This window comes from Poecilia mexicana, unplaced genomic scaffold (assembly GCF_051168715.1).
Source record: "Poecilia mexicana isolate PSO_F unplaced genomic scaffold, ASM5116871v1 scaffold_6, whole genome shotgun sequence".
In the NCBI taxonomy this organism is placed as follows: Eukaryota; Metazoa; Chordata; class Actinopteri; order Cyprinodontiformes; family Poeciliidae; genus Poecilia; species Poecilia mexicana.
In genome coordinates, this window is record NW_028263375.1 from 6,309,519 (window position 1) to 6,335,992 (window position 26,474).

Sequence of the window (26,474 nt, forward strand, 5' to 3'; positions counted from 1 at the left end):
CTGATACTGATCCGATACAGAAAAACGGCTAAAACGTACATTTTTTTCAAACGCAGACATAAAAGCTCTGAATTGAAAATTTATTTGGTAACTGCACAAGTATAGCTCACACATTAGCTTCACCTGCTTGGTCAAACATGTAAGCAAACAGGAGTAAATCAGCCAGTGTAAAACAAATGATAAAGAAACTGAAACTGATAAAAAACAATGGATTTACTAAATTAGTAAAAAAAAACTGCAGCAGTTTCTTTCTAGTGCTTCACAAAGTGTGATTAGGAATTTTAAATATAAAGTAAAATTAATAATAAAGTTTGACATCGCTGAGAGAACCATGCATAGATTTAGACCGAATAGATTTCATCTTATGACTCGGGAACATTGTCACTGACACCAGATCTAGAATATTTTTTCAATATCGGGACAGATACAGATATTAACAGATCGGTCCAATCGTTAACTGGAGAAGTTTAACGCAGAGTTACGTTATAAAACAACAAGCGTTGAACGTCAACCCTGTTTCATCCGTCATCTGGAAACAAAGAGAGGATGAACAAGCTGCAGTCCACCCAAACTGGCAGACTGGAGCAAGGAGAGCGTTAATCAGAGGAACAGTCAACTAGACCGCCGTAATGCTGGAGGAGAGAATCTGTTGAATCAATGACTCATCAATCTGTTGTCATCGTTTGATTAGTCTCAAAGTTATAAAAGGATGGCAATAAGAAAGCTGCTGAAAAGTTTGACACAAGCTTGAAACAGACTGAAACAGGAGGCAGAAGTTACTCTGCTCAGCTGAAAACAAAATGAAACTTCTTGGCCTCCATACAAAACAAATCATGAGAATATTTTTTAAGTTTTAAAGTTCAGACCTAAATCCTTTTGAAAGATTCTCAGTAGGATTTACCAACAGCTTTTCTCCTCAATCTGAGTTTGAAATATCTGGTAGAGGGAAATGGGAAAACGTTTCAGTCTCTAGATGTGCAGATCTACACTGAAAAAAGTAAGCTATAGAATTTACCTAATAAATCTGAGGTAACAATTTGCATCCACTCTTTTGTGGTAAATTTAGTACCATATATTGAGTATAAAATAACTGAACAAAAAATATATGAAATACTTAAAGAAATTGGGTAAAATTTACCTCATATTTATGTATATATTCAACAGCTACTTACTCAGCTAAATTAGGTAAAACTATGTCTTGTTTGCTAGTAGGTAATACCTGATGTTTACAAATAAAGGTTAATGAAAATCAGTTAATAACCATTACTTATTCTGAGAAGGTAAGATTTACCCCCAAAAAGACATTCAGATCATACACCTTTTCAATGTTTTTAATCCATAAAGTCATCAAAAACAGAAACACAGAATAAATTGCAGCACAACAGTGTCACAGAACATTACAAATAATGAACCTGCGTTATAACCTAACAACTTCAAATGTTGGACAATAAAACATATTCCTGTTTTAGGACATCCAGACTGCTCAATAAGAAAGGAGTAGATCAGAGAAAAGGAGAAGTGAGGAGAGAAGAGAAAATGAAAGAAGTGAGGTGATCAGAGCAGAGGTGCAATGGATGTCCAGTCACATGAAGATTTTATTGTGTCTAAACTCTTACTTGTGTTTCTTCAGCCACATACAACAGTGACTGAGCAAATCAGCAATCTGCAGGTGTATTTATACACAAATAACTGAACTGCCTTGTTTATAAGCAGCAATAATACACTAAATTATCCAAAAAATTAATAAAGTGCAGTACAACAGCTTTACACAACATTTCAATGAATAAACCCGTTTTATAACTCACTATGCTAATGGCTTCAAATCTTCTTTCTTGATAATTTGTCAGTGCGAACAACACTTTCAGAGACCCCTTATTCTATTTTAAAAGCCACAAAATCCACACACAAACTCTATGAGATTGTTTGTGTGTGTACAGTATCAAACTTCTGGATAAAGACAAATCAGAAAATCAACATTCTTTAGTTTCTGTGCTTGCTCTCACTCTCAGAGATAGGATGAGAATAAAAGAAAACAAATGGGGAGGGAAAGAGGGAGAGTTCAAAATTCTTCAGGATTCACTCAGTGGTATTGACCAGACTGGCCAGTTTCTATTGCTTTACCAGTTCTGTTAATGTGGAGAAATCAGAGAACAATGGAGTGGGCTGAGAGAGGCTGCCACATACTTATGTATCCATCTGTACATATATTTCTGTGTCTGTGTGTGGAGCAGAGAAGGGAAGAGGACAAAAATATAAAACTATACTCCATTAAAAATATCTGTCCAGACAAAAGATCCTCTTGGAACGAGAGGGGAAATGTATGTCTATTGCATGAGCTTGTTTTTGAGGCTGTGGACCTTCTTCAGTAGTTTTACCCCATCAAATTCCAAAAAAAGTTTTTGAAAAGCTTCAAATGTGTTCTTGAGCTGCTTTGGATAGTCAAGATTGAGGGCATATATCAGTCCCATCAGCAGCACACATGCCTTTGTTCAGCTTCCACATCCTTCCATCACTTGGTTTCCCTCAATCACTAGACACATCTGATGGATCCTCCTCAGCCATGATGTTGTGCATCACGATCACCTTCATTGTTTTGTCTGTGTAGTCCTCACATTCCTACATGTTAAAAAGAAAGAAACAAAGAAGATACACATTATTAATTTAATTGAAGATGCTGTTTCAATACATTTCAACTTATCTAAAGGAGAGCAAAGGGGAGTGATTAGAAGATAAAAGGAAAAGGGGAGAGAGGATCCCTTGAGTTAAACAATCATCTGTTATCAATGACATACCTGGCAGTCATGGAAAATATCTTCTAGTCTTTCACCAAGGTAGTTAATGAGGCAGCAGACAACTGCATCCCTTTTTTTCTCAATGCTCTGTGTCTGTAGGGAGATACAATTTACTGAAAAGACTGTTAGTGGAGAGTGGGGAGAGAATTACATACAGTAAGACAGAATTGCTAAAAAAAAAAAAGGGTAGTTTAAGTTGGTAAGGAGCTCAACTTTGTTCACAACAAAGCAATTCTTTACAAATTATTTCACTTTTAATTCACGTATATCAATAATGACATATTTGTGGAAAAAAAGTAAAACAACATACGTCATTTATAGTGTCCAGCGCATCTTGGAACCAGCAGCCCCTCCTTTAGACCGCAGCTTTAGCATGAATGTCTCCTCCACGAAAATGTAGTGATACGTCTGAACTCTTCCTTGATCTAGGTAATAAAAGGACAAAAATAACATTTTAAATGAGACCAGATCTCATAGGCATGGGCATGCAGGTAATCTGGAGAGCGGATCATTTTGTTTTTAAACAGACCGCGGCGGAGACCGACTCCAGCTGCCATGTTAAGGGAGCTAACAGAGCTAACAGGTAAACAACATAAAACACGTCAGTCATTTCATATGTTGGCGACATATTAGTATAGTAGTATTTTAAGACTGAGGCGAAAATACACTAATGAATTGTTCCTCATTGACAGCAGTGTATTTCGGTGCAGCGTGAAGTGGGAGCAGAGACCTGCAGATACTTAATGACCATTATACCTTAACCACACTCGGCAAAAGCTGAACTATCCCCTTTACAATCTATCCTAAACATCCGCCCATTCAATATATTAGAAAAAGCTGGAGTTGACTAGTTTCTAACCTTAAAACCAGCGGTCAGACACAGTCATGCATGCTAGCTAATGTTGTAAAAAGCACACCGCGAACACATTTCATTGCAACTTAGTTGTCCAGACGGTTAACGGTCATGGTGGCGCCAGGGACAGATTCAAACTTTGATTTCAAGTAATGGCATGTTACACAGATGCATATTGAATATAAGTGAAGTGAAATATCTCATTTCAAATATTACAATTTGCCTTCGCGCTATTATTCACAAATAGCTTACCTTCAGCTCACGGTTCGATGGCAGAGAGGATCCAGAGTTCCCTGTCCCGCTCATTCAAAAACGGACTTCTTCTGCACACCATTAAGTAATGCACAACTTAATGGTGTGCATTACCGCCACCTACTGGTACGGAGTGTGGATCAGGACGCGTGCACCGGACTCAAGATTCGGGGGTATATTTTACTCTATTTTCCTATGTAACAGGTTTTTACTGTTAACGAATGGGTAGCATATGTATAATTTACCCATTATTTTATAATTCCTTAGCTAACTGAAAAAATCTATTACATTTTATATGATTTTTTTAGATCATATTTACCACTCTCCAAAATCACTTTTTTCAGTGTAGCAGAGACGCAGCTCAAACACTTGCTGTCATATTAGCAGAGAAGGCTGGTTTTAGTAAGAATGGAGTTTGGCAGATTGAATACAAATGTCTGCCACACTTAGCGGATTTACACAAAATACCAATAATGCTACAAATGCTTTGCTCCAGACTCTATCTGTGATAGTTTGGTGCTTTTGACACATGATAAAGGAATATTCTTCAGGTTTTTGCCACCTGAAAAGTCTCTGACAATAAAATTCTTCAGAGGCCTGGATGGGTTTCACTGCTTGCAGCTTTAATTTGTTCTCAATTCTCTTTTCAATTGAACTCCTCTTCCTTCTGTTGCATTAATGCTAAGAATGTGTGGGTTGTTTGATTGCCTTGTAATCTAATCATTGCCATTTCACTTTGTAAATTGAAACCTGTCTCAGCATCGAGTCGTCATTAATCCTGTCCACTCACGCTCACTGGGAGCAAACAGAGCCCGCCTGTGTAGGATGTGGTGCGTGTTTGCGTTCATTTTCATTCCATAAAACACACTGCGGTTGCAGATTAATGCCCAGTTGTGCCTCCGGAGGTAAAGAGTGCTTTCTGCTTCTCGTTTTCTTCGTCTTCTCCTGACCAGCTCGTCATATTCTTCTTCCTTTTCAAACCACAATCTAAGCAATGTTTCCCTATAAAATCAATAGTTCTCATCAGTGAAGCTGTGTGTGTCTTCCATCTACCTTTTCTTACTCTGTCAACGTATCTTCTCCCTCGAGCCTTTATCTTTTTCCTTTGGAAGTAACTGAGTGTCTGCTAGCCCTAAAAGAACATCTCCAATCTAAAAATAAAAAAGCATTATATCCATTACGTTGGGAGGACGTTTGAGTGCGCATGATGCACATCTCTTCTCTCAGTCCGTACTTCAGGGTTCACCTCTGCTGATGGAGAGCAGAGTGTTTGGTTGTTTGGGAGAAGTGATTTATGATTGCTTCCTCAGAAATCTTTAGAAGAAAACAGTGAGGCGTATGAGAGACGGATAAAACCTGATTGGTTGCGGAAACAGTTTGGGTCCTTTTAACCACTATTTAATTTTTAGTAATCAATATTTTTGCTTATGTTGATCTAAACTGATCTGTCACTAGCTTTTTAAATTTGATCTTAAAGCTGCAGTGTGAAACTTGTTAAAAAATGTTTGTTCCATTCTTATTAAAACAGTCACCATGTTGTATGAGACAAGCTCCTCCACTTCCTCCCAGTGACATTGTTATTTGAAAATGCAGACCACAAAAACAACCAATCAGAGCCAGGAGGAGGAGCTTAGCGCTGTCAATCAACCTCCTGTCTGCGCTGCTCAGTGTGCTAATAGCAGAGAAACAGTGAAAACCATGTATCTGTCATCTGTGGTTATGCTAACTAGCCTTAGCATCTATGGTAGGTTATGTTGACATGAGTGTAGTGCCTTAAAAACAAAATAATTTAATATTAAAATTCAGTTCAACATTTAACAGGAAGCCAGTAAAGGCATGTAAACACAGGAGAGTGGCTGTCTGCCTCTTCCTGGTTTGGCCTGTTAGTCTGATGGACAGAAGAAGGACTGAAATAAAGAGTCCTAATAAGGTGGAAAAATATGCTTTAAGCCATCAATCTACCTTAAATATGAAGAAATAATGAGCATGAGTTGAACGACGTTAAGAAGCAGTCAGACCACCCAGACTGCTGCTCCTGGCCTGCAGACTGAACGATGTCTTACTGAAGGTGTTCATGACTCTGCAGACTAAACCTCTCCTGTTATTCCCGGTCTCTTGACCAGAGGCCTTCAGCAAGTTCCCACTAATTGAGGGTTCAAGTTTAATACGGGAAGTCTGTCGCTACCAGTAACCATGTGTATCTTTGATCTGGGGAGGAAACTTCTGCACTCTTTACACTCAGAGAAACAAAACCAGGCCAGAAAGTCCAGCAGAAAATGTTTTCTTGTTTTTTGGGGGGGAATCAGAAACTTGCAGTAGTGCTACCAACTACAACACAACGCCAGGCAGTTAGCATGACGAGAAACTACTGCTGAGTATCACTACAGTAGCTGAAAGTGAGAGCAGCACTCCACACACTGCTGGAATGCATCTCTGCACGGCTCTGTTCAGGATCATTTGATTTACAGTAAAAATAAAGGTGCACTTCCAGGGATATTCCATTACACAACCTCATCCTCATCACCTCATCCTCCCTGCCTTTCTTCGTCTCTTCTAAACAAGCAGCTGCTCGCTGTGCTCACTTGGCAAGGATGTCATTTAGACATTCAGCTAGCTTAGCACCTACAGGAGCGGTAAATATGAATAATGCTTTGCACTTTAAAAACATTATTCTCCTTTGTGTGAAATACAATAAAGATGATGAAGCTTTTTCAGGTAAGATCAGCCCATCTGTTTTACTGCTGAGCCGATTTCCCCGGCATGTTGTAGTGAAGCTGATCTGCAGCCGGCAGAACCCCTGAAATAAGTACATTAACTACAGTTACAGTGACAGTAATGTAGTAGGTGGGAGTGATATTATCACTGTTATGTAATGTTACCTATAAACCACCTGAGCCATAATATTCATCACCAGCATTCTGATGTCATGGAAAGTAGGTTAGACCACCCAGCGTCGTTCTCTCTGTTTCTTCTGCTTCACATCCACCAGCGTCTCTGGGATGTACAGTGAACATAATGAAGTCTTTTGTTTTTTTGAGAAGGCTTTGACTGTACTAAAAAAAATTAGTAGAAAACCAAAGAAAATTTTTCAAAGAGCTTCAGAAAGTCTGGACATATTTTGATCAAGACAATGTAGAAACATTACAGAAAAATCTGAAATACACACAAGTTTGACATCATGTAACAGAATGAAAATACAATGTAACTATCATGTACACATAGGGCTGGGCGATACGTTGATTTTACGGTTTTTGAAGATTTGATTTTTGGAAAACCTGAATTTTTTCACCAATGCCCTCATTGTGTTTCCACAACTCAGAGGAAGAACGTCCACCATCTTGTTTTACAGCTTCTATTTATTTGGATTTTTAATTCATGTCAACTCTATGATATTTCTTTTTTAAATATGAGAGTAAAGTCTGATTACAGGAAGACAGTCTTAGTAATATGAGAATAAAGTCATGTGACTATAAAATCAAAATAATGTGTTAATAAAGTCAGTTGATGTTGAATCTGCCTCAGTGCTCGTAAAAGTCTAATATTTGGGTTTGTGTTAGTTTTGTGTTCAGAATAGTTCAGTATCCGACCATAATTTGATCTTCTGGGCAGTGATCATCTGCTGCTGTTTAACATTTCCCCTCTGTGTGTGTGTGTGTGTGTGTGTGTGCGTGTGTGTGTGTGTGTGTGTGTGTGTGTGTGTGTGTGTGTGTGTGTGTGTGCGTGCGTGCAGCTACCTCGACAGCCTAGATCGGATCGGTGCGGCCGACTACCAGCCCACAGAGCAGGACATCCTCCGGACCCGAGTGAAGACCACAGGCATCGTCGAGACGCACTTCACCTTCAAAAACCTTCACTTCAGGTTGGGATGACCCACCTGCTCCCCACTCCACTCACACCACAGAAACTCCGCTCTGTAATTAATTAGATCCGATGGTTTAAACAAGTATCTATATTTATGATTCTCTGGCTCTTTAACGAGGTCAGATTCAATTAGAGCACGGAGCGGAGGGAGCGAGAGGCGAGGTGAGAAATGGAGTGGATGAGACTTTGTCATAATTCGGCTGCACATCATTTATAAAGCAACTCAAACATGGAGAGTGAGGGATTAGTAAACTGTTAAAGGGCCGTTATTTATCTGGATGGATGCATCATTATGCCTTTTTCTTGCTGTTTTTATCAACAAATCGAAGCTGTAGATGCATGGAGGTCGGTCACAGTAACACATCCTCTTCCATATTTGCTCAAATATGGAAGAGAATTAGGGCCACTGAAAAACTGAAAAAAAATAATAAAAGTTGGCATTAATCTCAGAATTCTGACATGTATAATCATAATTTGGACTTTAATCTCAGAATTCTGACTTTTGATTGTAGAAAATTAAAGTCACAGTTCTTTTTTTTGGCAGTGGCCTTCATCCTTTTTTGTACAGAAATGATTGTGATTAAAGTTAATATTTTGATTTTCAGACAATTTCAACTAATATAATAAAAATAAGAATAAATTTTAATTTCTAAAGAACATTTAACACTGGAATTGGAAAACATGTTAAATATCCAAAATAGACATAAAAAACACTGAAACAACAATAAGTAAGATGGATAATGAAGTCTTGGTAACTAAAAGTACATTTCACAAAATATCATCATCATCATCATCAATATCATTTGACAGGGAAAACAGGGAGGTAGTGCAAACTAAATACTTCAAACTAAGTGTCAAATGTTTGCAGCATTTCTCAAAATGTCGACTTTTCAAATTTTTTAAAGGGGAGTATTTCTTTAACGACTCATTTTAATTAGTCATGCGATTAGTTGATTTATTGCGACAGGCTCAGATGCATGTTTGTGCTGCTGATCGAGGTTCTCCACTGAGCTGGCTGTGATGCGCCGTCGCTGTGTGTGTCTCAGAAGCACATCCTGCAGGTTTCCAGCTGGGCTGCTATTATTGGTGGTGATGTGGGGAGTGGGAGGCTCCTCTGTTCCTGTAACGGGTGGGACCCGTCAGCCTGCCTACCATTAGGCCTGTCACACACACGGCTGGCTCCGTTTCTCTCCGGACTCAGACCTCTCATTCCCAACACCACAAAAACACAATACAGTGAGGCTGGGTGATTTTCTGCTGGGGCAAAATGACGTAATGGATAACATCTGTTGTTCAGACATTTTCCTCTCGGTTCAAACACTTCATTTTAGCTATTCTTCAGCAATCCAACCAGGTTTTGGTTTTTCCAGCTAAGCTTAAATCCCTGCACTATAAAAATAGTGCATATCTGTAGTGGTTTTACAAGAACATTTAAATGAGAAAAAAATGTATAATTAAATTAGAATTGCTCTATAATTCAGCTTTTTTTTGCAGAAAATAAATCATGGCAACGATTTTGAATTTACTGCAGATTTTTTTCCTTAACCACATCCAGTCAAATATATATTCAGGCTCAAATATATGCATCCACCTCCATTAATGTTGCGTTTAATGGTTCGGCTTTTAAGTTTACTCTGAAAATCTTCAGCAGGATTCTTGTTTGTGCCACTCCAGCAGCTTAATGTTTTAATGTGTAGTGTGATAAACTGACCCTAACCATCAGCTGTAGATGAAGCTTCAGGATTTCATGCTGGAACTCCAGTGTTGACTGAAACGCTCGCAACCGAGAACAAAGTCTCCAAAAGTCTCAAAAATCTTTGCACTCAATGGAAATGTGAAGCTGTCCAGATGGACAGGTCAACTGTGTTTTTATTCTCTATTTTACTTTTGTTTCAGTAATCCTGTCTTCTGCATTATTCAAATAATTAAGATAGCTTATGTTTGTTTGCTTAATGGCATTTGTTGCTTTTGGAGTTGCTGTCTTTTCTTTAACAATTTAGTGTTTTGTTCAACTTCTCCAACTTGCTAATGGAGAGTTAGCTACATGTTACTGACACTTTATGTACACACTGGAGCCTGTGTGTGTAATTATAATCCACTTTTTTTCACTTCAAGCTGAGCAGCCTGACCCTTCAGGTGTTTCAGGCCATTAATATATCTGCAGCACAGATAATCAGAGTGTAAACAGTTTCCAGAGTGGAACTGTGTTTTTAGATGCTAAAATGGAAAAATAGACAGCGTTGCACCTACACAAACGTTTATTTTGCTGTATTTGTTTCTCCTGCCCTGCAGGCTGTTTGATGTGGGAGGTCAGAGGTCGGAGAGGAAGAAATGGATCCACTGTTTTGAAGATGTGACTGCCATCATTTTCTGCGTGGCTCTGAGCGGATACGACCAGGTTCTGCATGAGGACGAAACCACGGTAAGAACGTGACGAGCCTGGGTTCGACTCCGGAAACAGCCAACACTAGATTAGCAACAATATTTTACATATAGCTTTATTTATAGCTGTTTTATTATTTATAAATGTGATTTGAAGTCAAATAAATCCCCTTGAGCCAAATAGCTGTTTGTAACTTGGTGAGTTTTAACAGCTTAAACACCTGACAAGTCAGGTGTTGATATGTTTGTATGTTAGCGACATGTAGCCTTATTTTCATCTGTGACAAACTTAAAAAATATAAATATTATTGGTAAATAAAAAGGCTTATGTGAAAATGCTCCTGTATGTGGCTTATTCAGTAGTCAGAAAAAAATATTAAGGATGACATAAATGTGTTTAATAAATATTATTGAAAGGGGATTTTTGAAACCGTCAATCTCAATAGTAACTTTACATTGTGTAATTAATTTATCTGAAAGATGAACACAAAGATAAAAACTCAGATTTTCTATCCATATATATTTGAGTGTCTGCTGCTTTTCAGTTATTCCAGAAGAACGTTTCTGAAAATAGACGCGATGTGTGTTTTAAACGTAGAAAGTGTTGAATAAGCCGACAGTAAACAGACGGCCTGTGGAAAGGCTTCAGACAGTAAAGGATAAATGTCTCCAGAATTTAGGAATAAGCATTTCGGCTACAGAGAACGCTTTAAAAAATGATCAAAGTTCATTCAGAGCTGTAACAAAGCCATCTGATCACAGAGTAAACACCGCTCACAATCCTTTTTACCTTAATGAGGATTTGCTGAGTATCTTGAAGGTAAAATACATCATTACTGACCTAAAGCATCATAGCCTCCATTCAGAAATAATATTTGACCAATAAATCTCAGGGTAATTTCAGCCCTTTGCCACTTTGGACCCTCATTTTTCACTAAACCAGTGATTCTCAAATCCTAATCAGGCCCCCGTTCTGCTTTTCTAAACTTTCAAACCATAGAGCTTTTACATGTTTGCATCATTGTACACTCTGATACGGTAAACTGAATCCAAAATGTTCACATACTTCTACTTTTTTCATTTCCAGTACATTTGAAATATTTTTTCTTAGATCATAATAAACTGAGGAATCTGTGAAGATTTTTTTTATTTATGTACAACAGGAAACAATGGATGTGTGAGCATTTAAATGGCAACAAATAGGTCAAGTTTCATTAAGGTCAAACACATAGTCAGGCCCAAAATTATTCACGTCCACAAAATCATCCAAAAGTTTAAAGTCATACAAACACAGGATCATATTTTATTAAACAACCTGCCTACTTTGAGTCAATGGGTAAAGCCACCCAGATCTCCATGTAGTACGTCTGAAATGATGCAAAAGGCTGTGGAAAAACAAAAAAAATAATTATTTATACTCCTGGCAGACAATGTGTAAGAGCTGTTATTTTTATACAATTCTCAATATCCTTTAATGGAATTACTAATGACACGTGACCAGTTTTTTATGTTTCTACTCATATTTTTTGATTTACTGTTTGCATTAATTTCAGAGTCCTTGACATTGGAAGGCCTCTTGGCCAAAACCCTAATCTTTTGCTCCATCCACAGATTCAAGCCGACTTACATTAATCGTACTTTCTGGTTTGAAGAAGCATGTTGGTTAAATTAAAGGTTAACTTTAAGTAAGAATCTGTCAGTAGCTGCGTTTCCTTTACAAATGTGAGCAACACTTTGTCAGTATTCCACTAATGTCGAAAAAACTAAACTTTGCAATTTTATTGTTTCTGTTTAAAAAGAAACACATTTGAATAAGTTTGTTCATGCAATAAGCCATTTAAAAATACGCGGCTCCATCGTCCTCCCACCACTTCCTGTTGTCGCCTTCATCTTTTCTGCCAATACCAACATCTTGTTGATCATGTGACTCGTGATGAGAATAAAGCATTTCCATTGCCGTTTTACAAGAGACACTAATTTCAATACAGCAGAGAAACTACCTCAAGTTGGCATGTTTCCATTAAACCAGTTAATTTGCACAATTTCAAGGTGATTGGAAGTGCAGCTAGTGCTGTGAATATGTTTTAAAGTCATTCAATGACATTTTAAACAGTAACGGAGAGAATCGTCGCCTGCAGTCAGCATCATTAGAATCCCAGGGTTGGTTCATAACCACACAGGGAGAAACAATCCATCATGGAGGAAATAAATAGAGAACTTTATTGACTCATTTAACACAGCCGTGTCTGTAGTTGTTAGACAGACGTCTGTAAACTGAGGCACTTGCAGAGAGACAAAACTGTGAGGTTTTCACAGAAACCCAGGGACGCTTTAAACAGACCTGATCTTCATTCTATTATCCATTTTTATTATCGCTAAGCTAGAAATAATGTAGGAGTTCTAATTAGCAGACAACCTTTTCTGTTTTACTACCAAAAGCCTCCAGTTCAGCAAAAATATTCCACAATTTGGAAGAAAAAGCGAAGGACCTCCCAGTAAAAGCAACACATTACCCGATCCGGCAGCTCGTTAAACTCACTGCTCTGCTGGAGTTTTAATTAGCAAGCAACATTTCTTATATTGCTAATCTGCCTGTAACGGCAAGGAAGCAGTGGAAACATGGATTTGAATCCATCTTCACTCCTGGTTATTATTCAGTGACAAGTTCTGGTTCAGGTGTTTTACAACCAAACAATTATACTGATTTGAAAATTATTTATTTTGGTTTCCATCTTTTTTCACAAATAAATTCTGAAAAGTTTGGTCTGCATTTGTTTTCAGCCCTGTTCAGTCCGCTTTAATTCAACTCCGGTCCGTTTAAAGTCCCGTTTGTTAAAGTGTGAATGCTAATCACACTCTGAAGCACAACAAGACAGCGAACTCTGGTCCACCTAACAGCCTCAGTTCATTTGAGGTGAACTCTGCTGTGGTTTCATATGTGAACACAAAGTGAACCAGAGACCGCTCCAAAAGCAGGAAGTAGACTACAGCGCAAGGCATTCTGGGTAAATGCAACCTAGACACACACTAAAGTTCAATGCCAGCAAGAAAAATGGTTTGTGGTCTTTTACCAAAGACAAAAAATAAATCCTATAACTGCCACAATCTGATGCAGTAGGTTTGTTTATGTTTTGTGAAGAAGGAAACTGCGCTCAGTGTCTTCTGATGTTTTCTGATGATGTTGTTTCCTCCAGTAGTTCTTGGTGCAGCGCCACAGTTAGTTTTTGGTCTGGTGATGTGAGAACCTACCAGAGGAATGTTTGCTGTGTTCTTCACATGGCTTCTGGTAAAATGCAGAAGCCATGGTAAAATGCCTTCATAGAACAGCTGGATTTCTGATTCTGTTTGCTAATGAAGCTGCTCAGTATTTCATTGTTCAGAGTAAATGCAGCTGAATGCAAATGCAGACTTTTCAGATTTTTATTTCTAATAATATTTCTCCTACATCAGAATTTATACATGACTTTCAACTTTTTCAGCTCCCAGTAAAATCCAGTGTAGTTTTTGGTCGTAACATGACAAAATGTGAAGGAATTGATATGATATTATAAGACGCTGAACTTTTCAGGTTAACGGTCTCTCTTTCCAAAAACACTTTAGGATCAGTTAAAAGAGATATTTTCAGGCAGTAATAGTCTATAAACCATTTAAATCTTGAACCAGAATGTTATATTTTAGCACCAGCTCCTGAAGCTGATATAACCTGCTGTGGGAGGCAGAGCTGCAAGCTGTTAGCTGTGCTCAGCCTCCTGTCTCTGTATTTCAATAATTAGACTCATAAAAGGAACATTTGCATGCAAACAGGCTGAACTTTAGTCAAAGGGAGGTGTATAGTTTTATAATGTCAAAACACCTGTGAAAGGACTTGTGGGTAAGTAACAGAGCTGATGTGTGTCACAGCACTGGAGAGCAAACTCAGCTGAATATTAACTTGGTGGATTAGTCATCTGCTGTGCAGAGCAAAAGTATTTGCCTCTTTTCATATGTTTGCTGTTTTTTGTCACACCGAAATATTTCAGAGCTTATAAAAAGGCTAGTTTCAAAGAATAATTTCATTTATTTAGGGAAAAGCTACTTTAAGCATTCCTTCCTCTGTTAAAAAAGTAAGTGCCCCTTCAACCTAATAGTTGCCATAAAGTATTTGTGATAACTAGGAACTAGTCTTTCACATTGCAGTTTTGATTCAGCTATGCAGTTTTGTTTTGTTTTAGAGTGGTTGTTAGTCAGACTTTGACTAGGCCATGCAGAGGTGGATTATTGTCTTACTGTATTAGATTAATTTAGACAACAGTGAATTTGGTCACTAAATGTTGTTACTTGGCTACCAGAGTGCAAAGGAAAAACACTAAAAACCAAAAACTTTTGTGTTATTGTTTTTAAGCTCTTAAGGGGAAAGTTTTGCTCACAGAAATCATGTGCAAAAATCAAAAATGTGTGCCTATTTTATCAAAAACATTAAATGTTCAACATCTTAAGAAATGATATTCACAAGATGAAGTTATTAAAAATTATCATCTGTTTCTGAATGAGACAAAACTTGTTAAAGATTATTCAGCAAACAGATTATTCATTTTTCAACTTAATTTTTGTATTACATATTTAAAAAAGAAACAACTCATACAAATACATTGCACAGGTATGATATTTGTGAGGAATATGATAGATGGAAAGTTCTAAAGATAACAAAACCAAAAAATTCAGGTCACATCAGTATCACAAAAAGGAGAAAAAATAATCTTATCTAAACTTATTTAGTTCATTTTGAGTCCTTTTTATATTTGGCTTTCGCAACAAATATAAAAACATGTCTTCCAATTTTTATAAAATTCTTACATGTTAATTTATTGAATCTTATCCATTTTATAAATTTCTTTAATGATTCTGTTGTTGGAGGATCCTTATTTTACCACCAGAAATTAAAACCTTTCACTCCAGAACGTTTTGAGCTGCTTGGTTTTGTTTTCTCTGTTGGGAAAGGCAGTAAAAGCTCCTGACAGGCTCCGCCTCCAGCTTCTGACTGGTTTCCCATCAGTGTCTGTTGGTACAAACACGCCCTGCACCACTTACTCTCTGTCACTCCCTTCCTTCTTCTTCAGATGCGCATGTACTGTGTTTGGTCGTTGCTCCTCTTCATCGTGTTCTCTGAAATGACGACTGCTCGTTGTGAACGCTGCCTTCCTGCCCTGTGAACACTCTCTCTGCAGCACCGGATGTGTGTTAGCATTAGCATGTCTGGTTGAGGAGGGGAGGGGAAGCGGACGCGGGGGGCGGGTCCCTTGCGTTTTTCTGTTCCTTCTCTAAGCTCCGCCCTGCAGCATCTCTGGCTCCTTCTACTCCTCTTGTCACTGTCGCCACCGACTGTCCTCTCTAACCAATCAGCTGTCAGATGCAGAAGCTCCACCCACAGCCAGGTATGAAAACCTCCAATAGGTTGACACACTCACCTTAGCGGCTGGAAGCAGGTCCTCTCTGTGTTTGCTGTTTCCTCTGTTTTATAGCTAGAGATGCACTGATCCCTTATTAATATCGGTATCAGTCCAGATATTGAAAAACATTCTAGATCGGGTATCGGCGACAATGTTCCCGATCCATAAGGGCAGATCTATTTGGTCTAATTCTATGCTTTATTATTTATTTCACGTTAAGCTTATAATTCCTAGTTGCACTTTCTGATCCATTTGGAAGAAGATTTGTTGGAGTTTATTTTTACGTTTGACCAAGGCAGTCACCCTGTTGTTCAGTTTCTTCATTATTTATTTTACATTGGCTGTTTTACTCCTAATTGCACTGACTGAACAAATTAAGGTTGTTTTTACATTTTTGACCAAGCTTGTGACGCTGTTGGTGTATTTCAGTGAGCTGTACTAGAGCAGAATTATCAAATAAATTCCTATTTTAGTATTTTTAGTTAAAAAAAATTGTTTTAAGTCAATTCAGCTGTTTTTCTGTATCAGATTGATAAACCTCAGATATTGGTATCGGAAATGAAAAGCTGCATCTCTATTAATAGATCTCTCTTCTTCCTTTTCCTGGTTTGTGAAACTCCAACAGTCGTTTCTCATGAATCTGGTCGATGGATCCCATCGATCTCTTTCTCCTCAAGTGAATGTTGGATCAGAACCAGAGAGAAACTGCTTTCAGCTCACAGTTTGAAGGAATCTGTCTGTTTTCATTACCTGTCACATTAAAAAAAAAACACTGAAACAGCTAGTTAGTTTTCTCCTTAATCCAACATTTATTTTAATCCATTGTGAATAATTAGGTGGCAATGATTCACCGAAAACACAATTAAGCATGAGAAATTTTGTAAAAGGAAAAATAATCAAGTGTTCTGGTTTCATGTAATAAACAAGGTTTGATACTAAATAACCAAAGCAGCTGCAACATTAATTTAGCAGCTTTTACATCTGCTCTTAATGTTTCTTCTTATTTCTACATTAGAACCCTGTGGAGTTATCGTTGTGATCATTTAACTACATGCAGTTCTGGTTTGATGTTTTCACCCACTCAGCATCACCGTCATGTTATTATGATATTTGATTTATTAAATTGTTCCTTTTCAAAGTGAGGTGATTAGGCAACATATTGTGTAATAAATCCACAAGTTGGATTTATTACAGCAGAAGGTTAAAATTACACACAAAGCCCCAATCATATTCGGTCTCCTATAAAGTCTCACTGTTTTTGTAGTCAAGAAGGGATTTCCCACCTCTCTCTTTTTTAATTGTAGTGTTTCAAAATAATCCCAAAGCATTAATCTTCCCAAAGGTTTATGCTTTGGGAAGACATTTCCAGAAGCTGGAAATTCACCTTCTTCCTTCCAATAATTAGTTTTGAACAAGGAGGATGACTTCCATGTTTTTATTTCCTCTTCTTCAACTTTAATTGAAGATATCTCTTAATAAGAGCCTCAAACATAATTTTCCATTCGTATTAGTGAGTCCTTGATGAGTGGGTGCAAATCTGACCATTTTGTGAAATACTTGTTTATTCTTAAATAATTATAGTTATATTAACGTTTAAAAATAGTTATTATTTTTAATAGTTGATATTAAAAATGATTGCTTTCATCTTGTTAGCTTCCTGTGGTGCATCCACAGGAAGTTAGTGAAGGGATGCATTCATCCCTTCACTAATTACTGGGCTGATTCATCTTCAGTTGACAAGTCAGGTTCAATCAAACTGTTGCGACATGAGGAAATTGTGCTCAGCAGCGCCCCTACTGGTGAAAACTTCACAGGGTTCGTTTAGTTTAGCATGATGCAGTTAGAGCAGACTCTAACACACAGCTAACATCTCAACACGCATGGCTTCATTAAGCTCACTGCCAGTGAGTCTTACTAATCATTTCTGAATGTTGCATGCTGATAAAAAATGTTAACACGCACACAAACTCAGATCACAAACTGTGGTTTTACGAGGAACTCCCCCAAACTTCTGTTCTGCTTTTTGGTTTTAGCTTTCGTCACAGTTCCTCCTTTAGCTCAGATTACGTGTCGTTTGCACACGTCATGATATTCTGCAGTTTGGAGTTTTTTCTCTGAGTTCTGTCCCGTTTGACATGTTCTGATGTCTCTCCTGCAGAACCGCATGCACGAGTCACTGAAGCTCTTCGACTCAATTTGTAACAACAAGTGGTTTAACGACACTGCCATCATCCTCTTCCTTAACAAGAAGGACCTGTTCGAAAACAAGATCATCAAGTCTCCGCTGACCATCTGCTTCCCAGAATACACCGGTACATCCTTCACAGCGACTGTTCCCTTTATGCTGGATTCTGGTTAAAACATTAGAAAGTCACCAAACTGCCTAACTTCTAGAAAAAAACCAGACAATCCCAATCTTTGGGCTTTTGCTCAACTATTTTTGGAATATTTTTTCAGATTTTATTGACATGAACCATCTTAGCATCTGCTGCTTTATTTTTTTTTTCACACGCTCAGCGTACAGACATTAATCACAAATATGAGGAATAAAAATAAAAGATAAAAGGAACAACATTTATGCAATATTACTGTGCTATAAAGACAAAGAAAATCTGTTAATCTGGTGAATCATTTCTTTTTTTATTGACATTATTCCCTCATTATATAAAAAAATAAAAAGCTTTCTCTAAAATCCAATTTTTTACAGAAATGAGCTTTTAAGTTGCCTGCAGTTTTCAGTTTAAACCACTAGATGGCTCTCCATCCTGGCAACAAGACCTTTATTTCTTTGTGAATTTTAATTTAATATTTTGGTTCATTTTAAACAGTTAGCCTGCAATTTATTTGTAGATATTTTTTTGTTTGTTTTTGGATGCTAAAATTATTTTTCTCTTGATTACATGTACACATTTACAATAACAGTCCTAATAAACTAAGACTAATTAAGAGCCCAAATGAAAAACAATCTTATTGAGCAGGTAGTTGTGAGAAGTAACATTTTGCTAAATAATATACTTAAATTTCAAGTATGAATTTTTCTGAAAGCAAAACCTTTAAAATTTAAATTAAATTTGAATTCTCTTTTTTCCTTACTTTTCTACAACTAATAAAAGTCAACAGTAATCATAGTGGCCATTTTACACAAAAAGGAAGAAATATTCAGATAAATTTTAGACAACAGAGCTGCAGGTTCATCCTACCAGGGATGAAAGTTACAGAGAGCAAAATAAGGAAAACAGCAGAAGAGAATGAGATCAGGGCTTCCAGGGTCCAAACTTCCAGGGCCTGAGTGTGAGTGAGACAAGAGAAAACACGAGACAAAACAACCAAACATGAAAGCGCCTGAGAGTGGGAGGAAAATTAGGAAGAAAAAAAACTGTGGGAAAAAAGGGTACAGAAAGAGAAAAAGCAGCAAGACTGTGAGAAAGAAGGGATTAGGATTCCAAAGCTGTTCCTTCCCCTCTTCCTCCCTCCCCACTAGCTGCTCTCTGACCAACTTCCTGCCGGAGCAGACAGGCAGCGGCTGCTGATGGCCTAGAGCCACCGAGACATTGGACCAAAAATGACTCGTCTCTGAGTTCAGGCTCATCCCAAAAGCACAAGAACAAAGGAAATCGAGCCAAGAGCTGGCAGAAGGCGGCGCTCGCCCCAACGGCTAATTATGAACTGGACCTGAAAGGAGCCACAGTGGATTTGGCTCCGGCGTTAATCTGATCACCACACTCACTGTACAAATAATGGCTCCAGTGTTTTTAGCTTCAGGTTGTCAGAACTGTCAGAGTTTCGTTCTGTAGCTGCTGGTTATCCAGGAGAAAGCGCCGCACTGCAGCAACAATAACGGGACGTATTAATGTCCATCACTTTCCATTTACTGGAGCAAACTCACAGCTCCAGTTTGTCTCAGGAAGTTGTCCATGCATCACGTTTATTAAAGCGCGCTGGCATCGAGCTCAGCACAACCTCAGCACAATGTTTGCTGAGCTCAAGAGTCAAAGGTTCGGTTTTCAGAAAGAAAATCACAAAATAGCGCTGATGGAGGAAAAAAGGGGGATGATGGGGAAGTAGGAGGCGGCTCACGGATCTAAACGGTTTGGATGAAAAACGCGTTAAAAGCTGCATCGTAACCGAGGTTATTAAAGTTATCAAAAATAAACTAAATAATGACAACCGAAACATTTTCATTAAGTGGGAGAAAACTAGCTGGGACTATATTCTGCATCCATTCCTAAAATATGCTGAAACTAGAATTACAATATCTTTTGTTTTTGTGTTTGTGTATTTATTCATTAGTCGCTCAAATTGATGTGGATTTTTTTTTTTTCATACAAGCAGTTTAAGTCAACTGTCAGGAAACGACAACACTCCTTACTTTTCCTATGCTAGTCCACAAAATGGCGGCTGGTCTGAAAAATGGCGACAGCAAAAGTTGGGAACAAACGCCAGAGTCTGTTGTTCAACAACAATCAACTACATTTTGTGAAAACAGCATCTTCTGTTGAGTACTCATTTCCCTATCGATGTATCACAAAACAATACTGCAACCTTTTTGAATTCTGCACCTAAAAATTAACCAAAGTATGAAAAAAACTAAAAGTAATAAAAACTAGAAAGTAACTGAATTGAACTAATTCAGTTTCAATTAAAAGTAACAGAATTAAACAAACAAAAGTCAAAACGAAATAAAACTAAACAAATTAAAAATCTAAAACTGGTCGTAACTCCTGCTTCATGTCCTCTCCAGGTCCAGATAATTACGACGATGGGATTGCCTACATCAAGTCTCAGTACGAAGGCAAGAACAAGTCGCCCAACAAGGAGGTGTACTCTCACGTGACCTGCGCCACGGACACCAACAACATCCAGTTCGTCTTCGATTCTGTCACAGACGTCATCATAGGCACCAACCTGCGGGGCTGCGGCTTGTACTGACCGGATGCTTTTACTTCTGTGGTACCTTGTTATGTCACATGTGTGGGGCCAATTCGATTGGCCAATTCGATTGGTCATCCTGTGAGAGTTGGTCAAATGATGTCCTCCTTTACTACAGAGCAGACTGTTGGTCCAGCTTGATTTAACTCGTTGGTTGGTTGGCTGAAACTTCTGCTTGTTCAGTCCTGGACCACTCCCGCTGCGTACTGTTGTTTTTCTGACCTTACCTGACCCCAGTAATCTTGTCCTAGCCCCTCTGTCTCAGGCCTTTATACCAAACAACGGTGTCCTGGTTCATTCTGTAAAGGGGCAATTGTGAGAAAAGCTTAACAAGTTTGTTAGATAAGCCATTAATGCATACATAGTGTTGTAAGAAATTTCCATTGCTTAATGCTTCATGCTATTTGGCCTCATATCACGAGATTCCTCACCAACCTCATTCAGAATCCAACATGGCTGCTGCATTTGTAATCTTAGCTCCTATAATTACCTGATTTTTTTTGCATTACTGAGTTTGCATTTCATTGAATCAGTCGCACACACAGTACTCTGCTATCTTTGTTGCTATGGTGATTGAACACAATAGCAAACCAGAAAATTGACTAGCTACCACAGTTAGCTAGTCTCTGAAGACAAACGTAAGCTAATGTCTGTGGTTTTAATTGAACACTCCTACATTAGCTATGTCTTTATATTTTTGGATTTTTTGTGGAATGTGACTCCAAATTATTCAAAAGAAAAGCTTGAGTAGCTAAAATACCTAAATGTAAAATGCTCATTGACATCGTTTGCAAAGCATCCAATCCTATTTTTCCTTGACACAGATTAGCTGTAACTCCTGGGAGCGGAAATGAGGAAAATGGTTGATGTTCTGCAGTAGTGTTAAGACGGTTTCCACTGTCTGTATTAATATATATTAAGGTATATTTGGTGTTTGAACTTTTAAAGTAGGGAGTTATAAGCATTTCAGGGGATGTTTTAGTTATTCATTGGTGGTTATGGTCCATATCGCCTATGAATAGCCGGGATGCCACACTTTTCTCTACGCTGTTTTCTGCTTAGTGACAAATAATATATTGTTTGGATATGTAGTATTTTTTACCGTTTTTAATAATGAAAACCATTTTTGCCTAGTTTTTCCTCTGGCTTCTGATATGAGACATAGGACCTGAGAATCAACCACATTTTAAACAAAGAACGTTATTATTAAAAATCTCACCATGTTAACCGAAAGTAAATACTTTCAACTCTAACATTCCTTATTACATAATTATCAATTGTATGCTTTTGTTTTTTATTTGTAGACAATTAGGATGTAAATGGAGGAAAACAGGATCTGAGCTGGGAGGAGGTTGCATCATTGCCTCATGTTGCAGTGTGAACAACTCCATTATGAAACCACTTAAAACAAAGGGCTAGAAAAGCTGACTCAGCCCGGCAGCTACCGATAGTGGCTGGATGGGCGCATCGATTTCAGCCCGCCCTGAGACTACAGCCATTATCTGAGGCTGCTTTCTGTAACATTCCTGCCGTAAAAACACAGCTGAGCTTTGGGAGACTGAAACCTGGAGAGAGTGTATGGCTGGGGTTTGGGTTCAGATTGAAGAAAAGATTATTACATGAAGGTAGGAGTGGGCGTTTATCACATCGTTTATCATTTATCGTGATAAAATTCCAATTGATATCTATTACCTGTGTTTCTCATCGGCCATACAAGATGTCAAAATAAAATTTTTTTATGAAAACACCACTTCTGCAAAACCTCAACTTTCAATAAAAAGATTTGGCACTATGAAGTTTTTTGGTAGTATCAAAATTGGTTTATTTCTCAGAACTGCAATGGAAAAGTTTTTATGCATCACGACTCACGTGATCAACAATCGGATGTTGCCACTGGCAGAAACCACGAAGAAGAAGATGACAGGAAGTAGTTGGAGGATAATGGAGCGGCCATGTTTTTTTAATAACTTATCACATGAACAAACTTATTCACGTGTAATTTTAATTGTTTCTCTTGTAATGGAAACACTGCAGTAGCGAAATTCTATTTTTTTGACATTAGTGGAACAGCAACAGCTTTTTGTACATTTATAGCTACTGTCAAAATTGCTCTTTTTACTATTTTCTCCATTATTTAACAAGAGTTTTGATAAATATCCAAATGTTTGAAAATATGATTAAAACAGTTACTGTGAGTATTTTTGTAATAAAAATCACACTTAATGATAAAAGTCACAGCCATACAGTTACCAATTAGAGAAGTTCTTATCGTCACTTTTATCATTATCACAACAGAACCACAGAATATTGTGTTAAAACTTTAAGTCCATATTGCCCACCCCTACTGACACGGTGAAAGTGTCTGATGTGATTCGTGCTTCATCACTCTCATCCTCTGCCTCACTTTTAAACAGGTAGATGACATCATCAGCTCATCTTTCTACATCTGCGCCAAATTTCCTAATTAGCGACGGAGAGCTCCCCGAGGCTGTTGATCGGCCTGCTGTGTGAGATTCTGCTTGTGGATTTTCTGTCTGTGTGTGTTTGCAGATTGCGTACAGTTAATGGTGTGTGTGTGTGTGTGTATGTGTCATTTAACAGAACAGGAAAGGTCAGCTCACAAACGTGTGTGTACGTGTTGTGTTGGGAGACAGCATCAGCTCAGGGGTGCAGTGGTGGAGTCACTATCTGTGGATTAATTACCCGCAAGGCACCTGTCTACCCTTTACGCTAACACAAACACACACAGCAGCACAGGCAAGCGTACACACATGCACTGAACACACAGAACGGCCCTGGGGTTTTTAAAATGTCGCCACACCTTCCTTTGCCAAATGTTCCCATCGTTTGCAGCTAAAAGCATCAGATGGACGCTGGTTGATTTGGCAAACAGAAAATCTGCTGTTTGTGTGTAAGAATATTGATGCACTGTGTTCTAAACATCTCTTGGTAGAATAGATAGTACAACAATAATTGTATTCTTGATTTTTTTTATTTTGTTTTATTTGTTCTGTGCATTAAAACTATTTAGTAATAAAGTTCTCCTTGCCTTTTCATGGAAATTACTTTCCATCTAAATCCACAGGGGAAGTTGCATGTTTTGGGTTCTTTTAATGGAAACTAAATTCTTGGGTCTCCAAATCCAGAGAATGCACTTTACTGGCAACATTTTTCATCAACAAACATTCATCTTGTTAAACTTTGCCTTAAAATTTTTGTTGTTGTTTAATTTCACTGAATTAAGCCAGAAAAGGTTATAAAATAGGATAGTAGCAAACGAGCGCAGTTTATTAGTTTTGTTAGTTTTTTTGTTTAGTGCCTGACATAAAGAGCTGTCACCAGTTGGAGGAAGACATCCTGCTGAATCTTCCATGTACGTGACGTTCTGTAAGCTCCAGTTCACAGTGATAAAATAAAAGTCTTCATTTTTATTTGCCTCGCAGCAGAAAGTGACAACATGCTGTTTGAGCTCCATCTCCTCGATTCTGGCAGCACTGAATGACATGGAGGTGTTTTATCAGCTGTTCTTGATCAGTATTATTAATTTACCCCCAGTTGGTTCACAGCATTAACAAAATTCAAACCTAAATTATCTAATATGTGTTTTGTACATCTAAATCAGTTAGTGTGTTTGTGAGCTTTAAGCATTTTGTATATTAATTGTTTTCCAGAACTGAAATGTCTTTGCAGATGTCTTAGAGTCTCTGGTTTATTGGAAACATTCTGACGTGACATGTGGTTAAGTCATTTTGGTTTACCTGCACCTCTCAACCTGGCTCCTATTGATTCCTTTGATTCCCAGAAAAAGTTTAAAGGTTTTTAAAAACTTTTGATAAATGGTTTTAAGATCAGGATGTACAGAAGCATTATGCAGGAATCTTCTCAGATACACTCTGGACAAGGTCTAACAGGAAACCAAACATTGAACTCGTTAAAAAAAATCCTATATATTCCTTACTTTTTTTTATATCCTATATTTGCATTTTGCATTTCATTGCAGGGAAACATGACCTTTATACTCCAGTTGCTAGTTATCAAATCCGGAAATAATGTAACAATCAAATTAAACCTGTTTGAGAAATTTCAAAATGTTGTTGAGTAGCTTGCTTAAGTATCACTATTAGTAACATTTTATGAGCAATGTTTGTATGAATGATTTATTAAGATTCAAACGTTTATCTGGTCAAATAACCAGTTTATGACTGTATCTTGTACTTGGTTTTATACACACTGCAGCTATGTTGTAATTTGAAAGCAGGGTTGGTGAGAAACATTTGAGCTTCAGAACCAGAAATGCACCTTCTGATGGTCATTTCACTTTATCATCATCATGTTTTCAAGCTGAAGCTGCCGACTCACTGTTTCCTCTCTTGCGGTTTCGGTTGGCGTCCTTTCTGGGTCTAAACATGACGAAAAGAAGCAGAATTATGTGTGACTTTTCATGGAGTGTGTCTACTGGGATCAGTGGTGTGGAATTCACGTTGTTCTGCCTCGTCATGACTGGGTTCATTACCTTTCTACGATGTTTTGCTTTGTTAGGTACAGGTACTGTACCTGTCAGGATTCACAAAAGTTCTGATATTTTCATTGTTAGTTTTATTCAGTAATTATTATGACTATTTTTAATTGGAAAAAAGCCTTCCATTGTTTAAATTTGAACAAAAAAAGACATGCGAATATGAAACCTGAAAGACAAATCAAGATCTGATGCCTTTTACTGTCTTTAGCAATAACAGCTAAAGCAGGTTATGATTTACAAAAGTCCACATTACATGAGGAAATGGAGCAAAACATCCCAAAGTTTCCAATTAAAAGTTTTAGTGAAAACCTTTGGGGAGTTTTCTTTTTACAGTTTATTTAGTCAGTTTTTTTTCCAAACATAACTTAAATGTATGTCTTTATAATAAATACAAGCCTTGAGTTTTGCTCATCTATACATTATAGAACGTGTAGAAAGTTTTTTCTGTAATAATCAGTGAAGAACCAACATTTCGTAGCAGCTTATAGTGTTTGTATTGATTAAACAGTGTGATCTGTTGATTCAGCTTGACCTTCCAGAACATCCAATTGTTTCCTAGAAATAAAGTACCGCACTGTAGCACTAAAGCAGTTAGGGGTTAATAGGATGGAAACAGCGCTGAGAGAAGAACAATGAGCCATCAGTGTGTCTGTGTGTAGACGTGTGTGTGTTGGGGCCAAACGGCCAAGACCAAAAAAAATACTTGATCTTTGATAGTAAATATCTAATCTGTGTTGGCTACATAAAATAGGGATTTGTGGGTAATGTAGTTTATCTGTTATTTCCCAGTGTAGGTCTTAAATTCAGATAAAAAATGCCACATGGTTTCAGCAGAGAAATGGTTGCATTTGTGCCACGTTTTTCTTTGTTTGTTTTTTCCCTCCACAACAAGCTGCTGATATGCCACAGCGCTACAGATGAAGAACTAAAACAAAGTGCCAAATATTTCCCTGATTAGCTCCAGAGCAGCTCCCATCCTGACCTTGCTTACATGCCCTTATGAGCGATCTCCTGATTTTCAGTCTCACTTTTCCGTAATGAGCACTCAAGCCAAGGAGTCGCTCGCTCTCCTGCAGGAAGTCTCCCGGCTGCATTAGAGCAGATTTGACTCTGGAGCATCAACTGTGCCATTTCTCATCACACCCATAACCCAGCTCTCCTGTTACCATAAGTTAACTCTGTCTCCATGCCAACCAACACTGTAAACACTGTCCAGGTACTGCAAAACCTGCACAAACTGTATATGGATGTGTATATACTGTATGTGTGCAAGTGCTAAACTGTTTGTGCTGTAACTCCCTTGCTGTTGATAATTTATTGAACATTGTATTTATACATGAGACAATGATAATAAAGCACCACATGAGCAACCGGAGATGTGTGATTATTTTCCCTCCTAAAATGTTTTTCCTGGATATCAAGAAGTTTATTGTTGCTCTCGTTCTTCGCTTCTCTTCCTC

The 26,474-nt window shown here is 37.8% G+C and overlaps 1 protein-coding gene and 1 long non-coding RNA gene across 3 annotated transcripts in view; one reads left to right on the top strand and one right to left on the bottom strand.

The window, feature by feature from the left end:
• LOC106925363 (guanine nucleotide-binding protein G(o) subunit alpha) overlaps positions 1 to 26,474 on the top strand; it is a 106,695-nt gene that overhangs the window by 72,758 nt on the left and 7,463 nt on the right. The window contains exons 5-8 of one of the 2 annotated variants that reach the window (XM_088006135.1): positions 7,628 to 7,756; positions 10,051 to 10,180; positions 17,725 to 17,878; positions 20,308 to 26,389. In XM_088006135.1, coding sequence (XP_087862261.1) covers positions 7,628 to 7,756; positions 10,051 to 10,180; positions 17,725 to 17,878; positions 20,308 to 20,495 — 601 coding nt within the window. In that variant the 3' untranslated portion in view covers positions 20,496 to 26,389. Of the gene's footprint in view, positions 1 to 7,627; positions 7,757 to 10,050; positions 10,181 to 17,724; positions 17,879 to 20,307; positions 26,390 to 26,474 lie in introns of those variants that run through there. The other variant, XM_088006136.1, reaches the window with a different exon arrangement.
• Positions 2,478 to 4,050, bottom strand: LOC148158607 (uncharacterized). The gene is made up of 3 exons (XR_015763007.1): positions 3,898 to 4,050; positions 2,793 to 3,217; positions 2,478 to 2,616 (listed from the first exon to the last, which is right to left on the bottom strand). It is a non-coding gene; the product is annotated as an uncharacterized LOC148158607 (long non-coding RNA).